The 15,005-nt window shown below is 33.0% G+C and overlaps 3 protein-coding genes across 3 annotated transcripts; 1 reads left to right on the forward strand and 2 right to left on the reverse strand.

Annotated features, from left to right (window-relative positions):
* Nucleotides 1–302: 302 nt before the first annotated feature.
* Nucleotides 303–5,333, reverse strand: Rtf1 (RNA polymerase-associated protein Rtf1). Its single transcript, XM_018034343.2, has 11 exons — nt 5,036–5,333; nt 4,474–4,732; nt 3,980–4,384; nt 3,749–3,901; nt 3,376–3,587; nt 2,814–3,072; nt 2,320–2,724; nt 2,001–2,241; nt 1,187–1,913; nt 840–1,107; nt 303–761 (listed from the first exon to the last, which is right to left on the reverse strand). Exons 1-11 carry the CDS (start codon nt 5,114–5,116, stop codon nt 655–657), a joined length of 3,117 nt encoding a protein of 1,038 aa, XP_017889832.2. The 5' UTR covers nt 5,117–5,333; the 3' UTR covers nt 303–654.
* A 154-nt stretch (nt 5,334–5,487) lies between these two features.
* Nucleotides 5,488–12,609, reverse strand: SPG11 (spatacsin). Its single transcript, XM_026818711.1, is given in 24 exon segments — nt 5,488–5,772; nt 5,831–6,150; nt 6,239–6,532; nt 6,605–6,712; nt 6,794–6,942; nt 7,016–7,171; nt 7,230–7,586; nt 7,657–7,825; nt 7,886–8,204; nt 8,279–8,439; nt 8,506–8,678; nt 8,681–8,728; nt 8,787–8,961; nt 9,029–9,148; nt 9,211–9,402; nt 9,459–9,683; nt 9,752–9,919; nt 9,993–10,267; nt 10,344–10,516; nt 10,574–11,362; nt 11,437–11,793; nt 11,856–12,022; nt 12,102–12,422; nt 12,503–12,609. Coding segments are annotated over 23 exon segments (5,379 nt in total). The 5' UTR covers nt 12,384–12,422; nt 12,503–12,609; the 3' UTR covers nt 5,488–5,570.
* A 126-nt stretch (nt 12,610–12,735) lies between these two features.
* Nucleotides 12,736–14,943, forward strand: LOC108630830 (lysosomal Pro-X carboxypeptidase). The gene is made up of 7 exons (XM_018034355.2): nt 12,736–13,037; nt 13,125–13,265; nt 13,341–13,621; nt 13,708–13,865; nt 13,930–14,102; nt 14,182–14,531; nt 14,608–14,943. Exons 1-7 carry the CDS (start codon nt 12,873–12,875, stop codon nt 14,810–14,812), a joined length of 1,473 nt encoding a protein of 490 aa, XP_017889844.1. The 5' UTR covers nt 12,736–12,872; the 3' UTR covers nt 14,813–14,943.
* Nucleotides 14,944–15,005: the final 62 nt, after the last annotated feature.

A 15,005-nucleotide genomic window follows, 5' to 3' on the forward strand; every position in this document is an offset into this window, starting at 1 on the left:
CATAACGCTCTCATTAAAAAAATTATGTATATCATAATTAGTAAAAATGTAATATTTACGTCTACTCCAGATTTGTTTCTCCTTTGTCAAGTAGCGATCGTACTTTTATTTCAATATACAGGACGCAGAAAAATGTGATTGATAACGTACGCAAATCATAGTTCCACATTAGATTTTGTTCTTAAAGTTGTATATTCAGTATTAATATTAGAAAACTATTGCATTTATTTTATCTTCACCAGCACAAGCTAAGTTTTCTTTTGTTAGAACGTAGATAAATCGGTGAAAGAACAAAACAAATGTAATAAAAAAGTTCTTACATAATTCAACCTGTAATACTTTCGCTTAAGTACTTCTTAACAGTGTTCTTCGAAAAACAAGAATATTTCAACGAACATTGAAATCGTATTCTTTCGTACAGAATACAATAATTAATTATGACTTTGTAACAGAATAATATTGTAAAGAATAATGTACGTCGTTCCTAAAAGAGAGACGTTTTGTTATATATAGAACGAAACTGTAATATTATATGAGAACTATGTAAAAGCTAGTTTCTCAGTCAACTGTTACACGTTTTCGTCTCATTTTTTTTTTTACAATTCACCAGACCATTATGGTCTGATTTTTTTCACTTCTAAAATTAACAAAACGTTAGATGAGTCCCCGTTTTTTCTTGTAATCTTCTAAATTTAAGGATCGTCGAGGTCCAGTATCTTTAATATTACTAATAGGCTTGGGTAATACACTAACGGGATTGTCTGAAAAATATACCATGAGTACGTTAAGAATATTTTCAAGATGGAAATAAAACACGTTTTAAACATAATATGACTTACTTGGAATTGGTACTTCCAAATCTATCGTAATGTCGAAGTCGTGAGCATTAAATAAGTCTTCAGTACTTTGTTTCTTCTTAGTCTCTTGACCGTTTTCTTTTTCGTTATTCACTGCTACTGCTTCAGTTTGTTGGGGACTGGTTTTATCATTTATCGGGATACTAGACGACACCTCATCATCCTCTGGCTTGTACACCATCCTGGGTTTAGTACTTCGTCTAGTGAATGGGTCATCTACTTTCTTGCCTTTGTTGGCTTTAATTTCCTCCTATTATATAAAAAGTACAGATCAATAACAGACGAATTATGAAAGATTGTTTCATGAATTTCGTATATTATTAATTTACCATAATTGCTTTTTCTGCTTCTTCAACATTTTTCTTTCGATTACGATCATTAATATAAGATATACTAGATATAGTTGCGGTCCGCATTTTATCGAGCTCAGAAGCACGTTCTTCAAGCTCACTTAATTCTTGATTAAGTCGGCTAGCAGTTTCGTCATCTCCTCTACAATTGGCCGCATCTCTTTCGCGCATAAGCTGTGCCTTTTTCATTGCATAATTATATGGAGTTTGCTTAAATCTTTCTTTCTCTCGTACTATCTTTTCTATATCCTCTTCCTTAAATTCGTATACCAAAGCTTCTTTAATGTCTTTTAATTTTTGTTCAACTTCTTCGAAAGTGGGCATAGATATACCTTGCAAAGCGCAAGTCTCTTTCCATTTAAAAAACTCGGATTCAGTGAATTCTTGATTCGATACAAATTCTAATCTAAACACACGTTCTTGAGCTCCATGTCTTAATTTCAACCCCTTATTTGTTCTCGTACCACCAAGCTGATAAATTTTTCCTGTCTCACAAACACCGCTAATTTCAGCTACTCTGTATACAGGTTTCCCATTATTGTTCCCAATACCAATCCTTACAAAACAGCCTTGTACTACTCTATCAAAGAATGGTAGATGTACAAATCTTTCCATTTTATGACGAGATAATCTAATTTTATTAAGATCTTCCTTGGTACTGACGTATATTGGTTTCTTCACTTTCGCCTTAGTACTCGTAACAGATCTGTAAAGACCCGTTGAATTTCTTTTTACAAAAGAAGAGCTAGCACCAAACTTTTATATTAGATTAAAAAGAAATTCAATTACTAACTTTTTGTCATTTTCTGAATCAGTGTCCCTACTGTCACTTGAAGATGATCTGCGGTGAGATGATGCTTTAGTAGTTTCTTCCTCTTCGCCGCTCTCTGATGAACCACTGTCATCTGAATAAATATCAGAAGCCTTAAGTTTTGTTTTATTTGCACCTCCTTTATGATCATCTTCCAATTCTTCCTCTTCAATATCCTTTGACTGTTGTTGCTGTTGTTCAATTCTTTGCTTCTCTTTCTCCTCTGATAAAAAAGAAGAGAATAAAATATATCAGGTTTTAATAAACTAAAATTACTTTAATAATGAATTTTTTATTTTACCTCGTTCCTTTTTCTCCTCACGCCTTGCTTTTAAAAGAGACATTGCATGGAACTTTTTATCTTGCTTTTCTTCTATTGTCTTCTTACGGTCCTTACTCCTCTCTTTAGGATCTGGTGCTCTATCCACTTTCTTTTCTTCTGTACTTTTTTCTTTCTTCCTTGATTCTTTCTGTTTTTTCAGTTCTTGTTTCTTGGCCATTCTTAACTTCTTCTCAATTTCAAATCTTGTTTTCATAATTTCACGTTGTTCTATGCGTTTAAATATTTCCTGTTCTCTCTCCTTCTCTGTCATTTGAGCAAGTCTTGCTTGATCCTCTGCATCTCCCATTAATTTATCATCATAGCCATCATTGAATTCTTCTTGGCTAGAGTCAGAAACGCTAGCATCTGAATCTGAGACTTCACCTGGAAATAGAAGTTTCCTTGGTAATATATCTCAGTGCACTTTAATTTGCCAAAAAATGCATCTTGATATGTTAATTTTTGCTAACTACCTTCTTCTGGTTCAGACACCTTTTCAGGCTCTTTTTCACTAGCACTTTCTTCACTGCTAGACTTCGTCATCTTTCGTTTATTTCTTTTATTTGGCACTTTCTTTTTCTTACTTTTACCAGACTTTGCACCCCAATCATCATCTGAATCTGATGTCTCTGATTCATGTTTATTATCCTTCTTCGTCGAACTAGTCTCTTCATTTGATTGGGAATCATCTTGACTCTTGCCTTTCTTCTTTTTGGCAAGAGACAACAAGTCCTAATTTAAATTTGCATGCATTAGATGTAGATAAATTGGCTAAATTATAAATATAGATTTCTATATGTATTTGAGTTTGATTATTTGAGTGTTTGAATCTGTATGTATACTATTTAGCAGGTTATGTAAAAGAAACTCCGTGTATGCATCTTTTTCTCAAAGATTTAAGAGGTGTTTTATGTAATATCACATTACTGCTACATTTGACTATCGTAAAACAATACGAGGATTTAATCGAAAATGTAAAATAATAGATAATAAACATGCAACATAAGATTTTCATGGTAAGGTTATATCATTTACATTGTCCAAATCTGAACCACTTTCCGACGCACTGCCACTACTATCAGAATCTATGAGGGCCTGATTCTTTCTCTTTGGCATTATCACGAAAATATGCAAGCGGAGATCGTGAAAATTGCACGCCCTCCTTCTAAGGATAAATCTACCGTCATGCAAAATAAAATAAACTAGGAAGACCACTGCTGAAGACCGCGTAGAAGAACCAACACCCGCTCATGTGCAGAAAGTGCAGAACACAGAACTCTTGCACATGCGTGATAGAGTTCTAATTATGTTTGATTTAAAAGTTTATGAACAAATAAAATAGACATAGATAGATCGTAGTACAATAATAAAGTATTGTTTTGTAAAATAAAAAGAGGATTAATAACGCCGCTCTCTGATGAACCACTGTCATCTGAATAAATATCAGAAGCCTTAAGTTTTGTTTTATTTGCACCTCCTTTATGATCATCTTCCAATTCTTCCTCTTCAATATCCTTTGACTGTTGTTGCTGTTGTTCAATTCTTTGCTTCTCTTTCTCCTCTGATAAAAAAGAAGAGAATAAAATATATCAGGTTTTAATAAACTAAAATTACTTTAATAATGAATTTTTTATTTTACCTCGTTCCTTTTTCTCCTCACGCCTTGCTTTTAAAAGAGACATTGCATGGAACTTTTTATCTTGCTTTTCTTCTATTGTCTTCTTACGGTCCTTACTCCTCTCTTTAGGATCTGGTGCTCTATCCACTTTCTTTTCTTCTGTACTTTTTTCTTTCTTCCTTGATTCTTTCTGTTTTTTCAGTTCTTGTTTCTTGGCCATTCTTAACTTCTTCTCAATTTCAAATCTTGTTTTCATAATTTCACGTTGTTCTATGCGTTTAAATATTTCCTGTTCTCTCTCCTTCTCTGTCATTTGAGCAAGTCTTGCTTGATCCTCTGCATCTCCCATTAATTTATCATCATAGCCATCATTGAATTCTTCTTGGCTAGAGTCAGAAACGCTAGCATCTGAATCTGAGACTTCACCTGGAAATAGAAGTTTCCTTGGTAATATATCTCAGTGCACTTTAATTTGCCAAAAAATGCATCTTGATATGTTAATTTTTGCTAACTACCTTCTTCTGGTTCAGACACCTTTTCAGGCTCTTTTTCACTAGCACTTTCTTCACTGCTAGACTTCGTCATCTTTCGTTTATTTCTTTTATTTGGCACTTTCTTTTTCTTACTTTTACCAGACTTTGCACCCCAATCATCATCTGAATCTGATGTCTCTGATTCATGTTTATTATCCTTCTTCGTCGAACTAGTCTCTTCATTTGATTGGGAATCATCTTGACTCTTGCCTTTCTTCTTTTTGGCAAGAGACAACAAGTCCTAATTTAAATTTGCATGCATTAGATGTAGATAAATTGGCTAAATTATAAATATAGATTTCTATATGTATTTGAGTTTGATTATTTGAGTGTTTGAATCTGTATGTATACTATTTAGCAGGTTATGTAAAAGAAACTCCGTGTATGCATCTTTTTCTCAAAGATTTAAGAGGTGTTTTATGTAATATCACATTACTGCTACATTTGACTATCGTAAAACAATACGAGGAGTTAATCGAAAATGTAAAATAATAGATAATAAACATGCAACATAAGATTTTCATGGTAAGGTTATATCATTTACATTGTCCAAATCTGAACCACTTTCCGACGCACTGCCACTACTATCAGAATCTATGAGGGCCTGATTCTTTCTCTTTGGCATTATCACGAAAATATGCAAGCGGAGATCGTGAAAATTGCACGCCCTCCTTCTAAGGATAAATCTACCGTCATGCAAAATAAAATAAACTAGGAAGACCACTGCTGAAGACCGCGTAGAAGAACCAACACCCGCTCATGTGCAGAAAGTGCAGAACACAGAACTCTTGCACATGCGTGATAGAGTTCTAATTATGTTTGATTTAAAAGTTTATGAACAAATAAAATAGACATAGATAGATCGTAGTACAATAATAAAGTATTGTTTTGTAAAATAAAAAGAGGATTAATAAAAACAATATAATAATAATGTATAAACATTTATTTACATATGTATTTTAAAAATAAAGGAAGTAGGTTTATTAATAGAGTAAATTATAAAAAATATTTATTTATGCAAAAAATAAGATAAACGTAGATATACTTTGGATGTGATATTTTTACGAATAATAAAATATTCAGATAGCACTATATCCTTTTTTCCATACAGTATCCTTGAGGTATGCGCCTATCATAGGATTATTGAGCATCGTTTCTATAATGCTTTTAAATCCCAATTGACTTGCGAAAGCATATTTACACTCCACGTCTGATAATTCAGAAATTAATATTTTCATGTTGTCTGTCATGGTATGAGTAATGCTTTTCTCCAATCTGTACCTGCAGTATAACAGTTGATGATTAAAATGGAGAGAAGAGATCTCTTTAATTAACTTACCTTCGAACACAATCTTGTGCGAGACCGGGAGTTAGCTTGTTCACTGCTATAAAATCTTTTAGATATTTCGTTTCTCCATTTAATATGCAACGATTGTAAATAAGATTCGCCCAATCTATATGATGATTGTAAGCATGTATGATGATAAGAGCCTGAGAGAAATTTAAGTTATTGCATAATACTTTATCAATATCCTCAGGCTTTAAATTAAGAATACAGATCACTTGTTGATGAGAAGACGCTGAATTAAAAAGTGAAAGTTGAAGGGTGACTAATTGCACTTGATCAGAACTCTGACTAGCGAGATTTAATTTATTAGCCTGTAAAAATATGTCTATAAATAAAGAGTAAAATAAAAGTGTTTTGATACAATTTTTAAATAACAGGTATATGTTATGTACACTTTACCTGCAGATAGTATTGCGTTGCATGAGTGTAGTTAGTTACAGCTAAGTTTAATTGTTTCTGAACATTCTCGGATTTAGTGAATTGTATCCCATGATGAACGGTGCTCTGTAGTTTTCCCTGTTCTTTCGTTGCATCTGATATCAATGCACTTATTACGCATTTAGCCTCATTTTCCCACATAAGCGCGATCTCTTGATATAATCGAAAGTGTAACGCAACTAGGGTAAAAAGGTCTTTATTTTCAGGACAGTTACGTTTTAAAAATTCCAGAAGCGCTGTTTTCAATCCAATCACCTGTAATGTATTTCAAATTATATTCGAGACTTAAAGATATCTGGAAAAGAAGAACGGAAAAAATGAGAAGACCTTGTCTAATCCTTTTCCAAGCAAAAACTCAAATTGGTCGTTTTCTTTCAGTATTTGAAATACGTAATTCATTTCCGTGAAACGACCGACTCCTGTTACAAGGCGCACCTACGATCATTTAACAGTTGTATTTATGTTTGTCCCGCATGCATATAAATACTTGTATATTTAAAAAATAGATCGTCGTACTAATAGTGTCCAACATTTCAAATTTTGTAAAATGTTTGCAAGATTCTGGCATTTACGTAGCACCGACGCTATTCCTTCCATATTGCAAGCAGTTGTAAAACAATCGTGTGCTGGTATTAATAATTCCACAACAGTCTTCAGAGTCAATGCTAAAGAAACAAAATTACGTGATAAATTTCAATGATACTAGAATGTGATGATAATTCAATTTCATAACAATACCGTGTCTCTTTTCACTGTGGAATTTTCCTAGCAATTTATTCGCAGTTTTTAATATTTTCCAACCAAGGAGTGAAACATCATTGCATAATTCCGTAATTACATGAAAATTTGTATTCAAAGAATATCCCCATAAGTAAACATTATCTTGATGTCCACCTAGAAAACGAAATGTGTTAATTCGTAATAGCAAATTTGGAAATTATTCCGGAGGTACCTTCTACAGCCCGGGTGATAGTCGTTGTGATATTTTCGGCCAAAAAAGTTGCAACGGTATCATTATCTATTTTATATGCAGTGATTATGTCGCAAATCACTTCAGACTTATCTTTAACATCGCTTTCCGTAACTTCTTGTAAAAACTTAATGGGGACATTGAGAGTTAATAACATTTGATAAGTTTTACTGAGTTGTATTGCTAATTTGTAACATAAAACAATCCTGAGACATATATCTAGCCCGTGTTCTAGGGTGTCAAGTGATCTTTGTAAAATTGATAGACATTCCAATTGCGTTTTACGGAGACCTTCCTCCTTTTGCTTAGTTATTTCATTTACGTTGATTGAAGCAATCACTGTAAAAAACATGCTGTAAATATCTGATATTTGATAGTCTTTCGAAATATTAAGATAATAAAGAAATACATGATGAGGTTGAAGAAAATCTCTGCAATCCACGATTCTTTAAGGCACTGTATTTTTGCTGTTTATTTTTATTCGTTTCTTTCAAAAGATTTTGCTGTTCAACAGTCAATTCATTTGGAAGGATTTCATTCTCGGCTAAACTTAAGCATAACATCAAAATTTCTAAATCCTGTAAAGAAAATTATATTTTAACACAAACATTTATTAACGAAAGCGTAATATAACTCACCTTATGTTTGTAATTGAAAATTGTGCTTATCCTTAGTGCTGTATCTAATTTACCTAAATCGATTAGTTTGTTAATTAACTTCTCTGTTGCATTTTTCTCATTTGGATTAATTAATGCGTAACCAAATTCCAATTTGTCTAATCCAGATAACAATTCTATCTTTAGTTTATTGAAAATATATGGACCTCTCTCCAGGTGTACATTTTCGGGATCGGCTAATATGCACGATTTCCACATTGCTATTTCTAGCGTGTTAATAGTTTCCTGTTCTGCTTCAACGTTTTTTAACGTTTCAAAAGCTAAGCTTAATATCTCGTATCTGTTGTGACACATGTATCATTTATTGCACTTCACTTGAGATCAATCTAACTACAAGGAGTAACAATTCTATACCTTTCTTTGTGCGAAGTCACTTTCTCAGCGTGCTCAATAAAAAATGCAGCCGCTTTTTCATATGAAACCTGATATTTTTTAAAGCTGGATGCACATTCATTCCAAAAGCTATCCTCAATCTTGTCATTCTGAAGCATGTAACTTTTAAACCTGCTCCGATACTGAAATTATATAAGAATTGTAAGAAAATATACAAATACTTTGCACAGGAAATAGAATGTTCATACCTGAGCTAAAATTATCTCAGATGAATTCAATCCTGTTGCATGTGATAGTTCCAAGGCGCTATCATAATCTTCAAGTTCTAGTAAACTATCGGCACATCTCGAAATCTCCTTATCAAAATTATATACATTATCTGATATTCCAAATACAGCGAAGTTCAATGTGACCTTACTCACTGTAGAATTTTTATAATTTGTGGAATAGACTGGAAATTCGAGATCGAAACTGTAATGTATAATAAAGTCATTTCAGCTCATTATTTGATTATATAAAATTAACGTACCTGGAAAGTTTGCAAAGAAATTACATCTTATCAAAATTTCAATAAATCTTATTTGCAAATGTTTACTTTGTAAATTATGAGAAAGCGTTGCAATAATACATTTAGTCGCTATAACTGCGACCCAGTACAGATTATTCAAGTATGTAGAATCCGAGCAATTCCAATCCATAGCCTTCTAAAAAATGGATAGTTATTATAATATTGTTTTGTGTATGCAGAGATATTAAGTATAAAGTATATACATTGCATTTGAAATTTATACATTCTGTCTTGAAATTCGATAACTCTTGCTGACATTCTTTGAAGTCACCATAAACTACGCATTGTGCGAGAAATTCGAAAAATAAATTGAGTGGATATTCCTGAAAAGATTGAGTGACGTCTTAAAGAATGATTTATATTTATCCATCAATAGTATACTTACCGGCATAAAGATCTTGTATGCCTTATTGAGAACGCTAATATATCCGTGTGTTACCATATGATATATTAAATCAGAAACTTGATTTGCAGTCCACACTTGTTGTTCCAAACATTCATTATATTTATTAAGGATCTCTTCATCTGCAGCAGATATTGCTATCCACGAATAACAGTATGCTGCAGTTGAAGATGGCTAAAAAGTGAATCTTTAATGATAGAGATTAAGATATCAAATTTATTGTGAAATACCTCGTAACTAGTTGCTAAAACCGTGAGGAAAGGTCTTGAAGTCAATCGGGATGAATTTATTAAAGCACCAGGTGGATCTGGACTTTCGTGACATTTTAGAATGATCGACCATAGGTCATCATTTGTAAAACAAATATCATCGCTCGAATTGTATTCGCATATACTTTGAGAATCGGAAATGCTTGCAGAATCTATCGATACTGGAGAACCAGAAGTAGGTGATTCCTGTTTGACAGAAATATATAATAATACATGATTCAATTTGTATGACGCACGAAATATTTGCTGCATACACTTTGCTTGACTCCAATTTTGCAATATAACGATTGCCTAGTATCTCGTGATGTTATCTTCAGATCATTACAAATTAGCTGAGACTTTACAAGCTTCTTATTGCTCAAACAAGTTAACAAGTGTTCCCGTAATATCACGTCCTCGAAATGTTTTGTATTTTCCAAAACCTGAAATCAATGCAATGTCCAGTCTTCCATTCTTACTTAATTCGGAACATGTAATAAAACATATAACTATTACCTGGCTCAAGGGATAATCAAAGATATGACAAACTAGAACAAATTCGAACCAATGGTTTTGGCCTGCTAAATATTTTAATAAAGTGACTGGTAAAGAAAAATTGTGTGCATTTGCAAATCGTACGATAATGTCCCATGTCTTTAATGCATTTTCAAATCGTTGATTATCTTCGACTAAATCATCAATTAAATTTTTTTGGAAACTAATCTCAAGATAAGATAAAACTGTTTTTAAATCTTCTTCATTTCTGTGTATTACATTTTCTAATAAGTTCTCTGAAAATTTATGTAATATAAGTACTAGCGAATACATTAATTAAGTTGGTGTTAAATACGTAATTAATTTAATTACCAATAGTGATATTCATTTCCTTACGAACATATTTTGCCACAGTTATGTGGAGCCTCAAATTTTCCGAATCCATCCCTAGCATTTCAATGAACGGAATACAAGTACATAATACTTCCGGTTTATCCAAATTTCGTAAAGCAAGAATTTGTGCGTATAAGGCTGCTTTCTGTTTTCTAAAAGCATTAATAAATATAATACTGCAACAAAAGAAAGGATATAGTTTTCTTTACCTCCTGGAAGAAACATGCCCAATTATCTTTCCTTTGGACAGTTTCAAGCTAAACAGAGCCATATTTGGACGGGCTTCTTTCAAGTAGTATTCATACGTTAATTCCTCCGTATGTCCATACTTTTTAACAAGATTCTCATCAGAAAAATGAGGCATTGGCTCATCATTAAAACGCCACTTGTATAATTTTTCCGCGTTCAGATTCTTATAACCATTTAGTAATTCATAAATCGTAGCTTCTTCTTTCGATTTGTTTTCTATAATACCTTCAAGCATTGGCACCTGTTTTAATGTGCTCTGAAGGACTTCATTTAAAATATTGTAGGCGCCCAACGTCAGGTCATTTTTCATTGTAAATATATTCTTAATTGTCACATTTTCATTCTGACCGTCCCTTGCATTTTCATTAAATAAATACGAAAATACCGATATGAAAACTACCAAGAAGTTCTGTTCTAAATATTCATTAGAATCATCAGAGAGATAGCGAATCGTTTCATAAATTCCTTCTATTAATGAATCGTACAATTTGTCTTGACTTTTGCACATTTTCGTCAAGGCATCATATAAACCAGCAATCTGTGCCTTTTCTCTTTGTGCATTTACTTGATTCAAGCAATATGCAAGACATAATTCTTTATCGATGTCTCTTATAAATGCAGTCCCATCTATATTACACGATTTACTTGATAATATTGTATTAAATTCTGATATTGTCATAGTACTAGCAAAAATACGTGCTAATAACAATTTTATATCTTGTCGCTCTGTTTGTACAAATATTCCATGCCTATATATTTAAACATAAATATAGCTGAATGTGTGTGCAAATTCTTTTTCAAAATGTACTGTAGATAGACGTACCTGGATAAATAATTCTTAGCCAGGTCTTTTACAAGAGCACTAGCATTTGAAAAGTCAATAACTTCAATCATATCTGGCAGTACATTAAAATTGGTAATCAACGACTTGAATACTTCATCAATTTCATTTGCTCCTTCCGCTGCATTGCCACCATAACATGTATCAATCCAAAATTTTATTAGTTGAATTCGATTATTTGATAGCAAGTAATCCCACAAGACATGATTATTCAAATTATCTGAAAGATTATTGCCGACTACAGAAAAACATATTTCAGTGCACAATGCTTGTTTCACGACTGTCGGTATCTTCATAACATCTCCTATACACAAGGAGGAGCTTAAACCATCTTCAACCCTAGAAGAATTATATCTCTTGTTTACTGCGCTGCTTAAAGCACTATTTATGAACAAACTTACATATGCTTTTGTTCATATTGAACAATACTCTTTATTATATTCCATGAGTTTATATGTTCACTTTCAAACCTCGTAACATTTATCAGATACTGTGATAAATAATCCCTTAGCACAGAATCTTTACAGCTTATACAGACTTTAAATATATGCTCCACTGGATCTCTGTTCTATAAGAAAAAAGTGCATGAATTGCTAGCTCCTACTTTTAGCTATAGATATTGCCTGGTAATTCAAATTTATGTATACCAGATTATTTAAAATATGGGAAGCCCTATAAATTTGTTGTTTTCTTAAGAGTTCTGTCAACCAAGTTTCTACTTCTCTGTTGAAATAATGCTGAGCATCCTCGATAGTACAACTTTTTCTAAAAGCTAAGCATTTGTAGGCAAGATTAATATGAGTGCCTTTCACAGACGCTTCTCTAATAAGTTCTCTGTCCCCCAATATGCGCCAACCAGACCAAATTGCTGCAGACTCTCCAGTTAAACATTCAACAGGAATGCCTCCCACTGTGGTCTTCTCTGCCATTTCATTAAGATTCTTTTTATAACATGTTACAGCACTTTCCTACAATAGTATAGATTTTAATATACATGGCAATTAGTCCATACATTTACGTTAAATAAGAATATATATAAGTCCAATACCTGTTAGGCGATATGTATAACATATATACGTGTATAACAGTTTTGTACGGGTTTGTATACATTTGGCATTTTATTCGTACAAAGTGTCAGATTTTTTAGTCATGCATAAAATATTTGTAATAGGGATAATCTAGAGATTATTTAATCGGAAAATGTTACTAGACGAAGAAACAGCTGATTATATGCAGCGCGCCGAGCGATTATGAGCATGAGCGATGAGTGCGCGATCAAGTATTGAATGTTGAAAAGGTCTTTTTGTAACAATAATACTTTGTGTGATCTTGACCTATGCCCGTGAGCTCGTGATTGCTCAAGTGTGCTCAAGTACTTAGTCAAATTTATTTACAAGTCGACTCGGTAGCGTGCAGTGATGGAGCTCCGTTATATTTTACTTTTTATTTTCCTTGTGTTCTGTGAACCCAGCACGCAGTACAGATTTTCACAAAAATTTCGCGGGAACTATCAGAAACATCCACGAGTTCAGAATTTCGAATCAGCGAAATACAAATATGAGATTAAAACAATTGACATGCCGGTATCTAATCTAGCATAACAGCTGTTCAGAAAATTAGCTATTTCTTAATTCTAATTTAATTGTCTGTGATCATTCATTCTATTGTAGGTGGATCACTTCAGTTTTTCAGTATCGAATACATTTAAATTGCGTTATCTTGTAAATAACACTTGGCAAAAGGCAGAGAACCCACCTATTTTCTTTTATACTGGAAATGAAGGCAATATAGAGACGTTTGCTCAAAATACAGTAAGTAAGAAAGAAAATTGAATATCAGTTAACTTTATCCAGATTGCAAGTAAATTATTATACCTTCTTGTAAAGGGTTTTATGTGGGAGATAGCACCAGAATTTGAAGCCTTATTAATCTTTGCTGAACATCGTTATTATGGAGAGTCTATGCCCTATGGCAATAAATCTTATGCTGATACTAATCATTTGGGATATCTAACATCTCAGCAAGCCTTAGCAGATTACATTGATTTGATTCAGTATTTGAGATCTAAGTCAGAATACAAACAGAGTCCTGTTATAGCTTTTGGTGGTTCTTATGGTGGTATGCTCAGCGCATGGATACGAATGAAATACCCTCACATTGTACAAGGGTCAGGAAAAGAATTGAATGAACTCATACACCTCATACAAACGGCAATTGATTATACTACTAAATAGTACTATTACTTTATTACAGCGCGATCGCATCTTCAGCTCCAATATTGCAATTTACCGGAAGTGTAGAGTGTGATTCCTTTGCACGCATAGTTAGTTTAGATTTTAAAGCAGCTGATCCAAATTGTGCTGAGCTTATTCGTAAATCGTGGGGCGTTATTACTAATATAACGTCAACAGGTATAATACATTTGTTATCACTCAATTATAACTATAATATAACAATATATTATTTCTTCAATAGATGAAGGCAAGAAGTGGTTGTCGGATAATTGGGAATTATGTCAACCGCTCAAAAACACAAACGACGTCGAACAATTAAAAGCATATTTAGAAGATGTTTACGGAAATCTTGCTATGGCAAATTACCCATACGAAGCTAGCTTTTTAGCACCTTTACCTGCTTACCCTGTTAACGTACGTGTCTCGATATAGTACTTTCTATTCTTGTGTGAGGAAGTCCAGAACATTTCTTGCATTGTAAATTTGATTACAGGTTGTGTGTAGCCATTTAACGAACGAATCGTTAACGGGAACAGAACTATTACTAGCAGTACAGAACGCAGTTAATGTGTATACCAATTATACAGGCGAAATGAAATGTTTGGACGTAAACAACTCTACTCCTCTATTAGACGCTGGTGGATGGCCTTTTCAATCATGCACTGAAATGGTGATGCCTATGTGTACGAATGGAGTGAATGATATGTTTGAACCCCATTCGTGGAATTTCGATGAATACAGTAAAGATTGTGAAAAACAATTTTCTGTGAAACCCCAGCCAAACTTAGCATGTGAACAATATGGATGTGAACGTTTATCAACCGCGACAAATATTGTCTTTAGGTACATAGAACGATTATTATTGAGAAGCAAAATAGCTTTCACAATTATTCACTGTATTTTTCATTCTGCGTTTCAGTAATGGTTTAATGGATCCATGGGCTGGCGGCGGTGTAATCCGAAACTTATCTGCTTCGGCAGTCGCGATAATAATTCCAGAAGGTGCACATCATCTTGATTTAAGGGCAAGCAACCCTAGCGATCCTTTCAGCGTTGTTTTAGCCCGGAGTTTCCATCGCTCCTTTATTAAACAATGGATCACGGATTACAGTAAAAATGAATAGATTAGACTTTAACTGAATATGCGTTTAAATTATTGCCTATGTACATGAATTATACTATTATTATTCTGTAAAGGCTGAGAAACATATCTACATTTGTAGAAAATGAGTATGTATACATATTTTCATAATTATTTTTATTTTGCAAATTATATACAAAAAGCACATAAAATAACTGCATAATGATAATTACAAA

This window comes from Ceratina calcarata, unplaced genomic scaffold (assembly GCF_001652005.2).
Source record: "Ceratina calcarata isolate Rehan_Ccalc_2016 unplaced genomic scaffold, ASM165200v1 scaffold144, whole genome shotgun sequence".
NCBI classification, from domain to species: domain Eukaryota; kingdom Metazoa; phylum Arthropoda; class Insecta; order Hymenoptera; family Apidae; genus Ceratina; species Ceratina calcarata.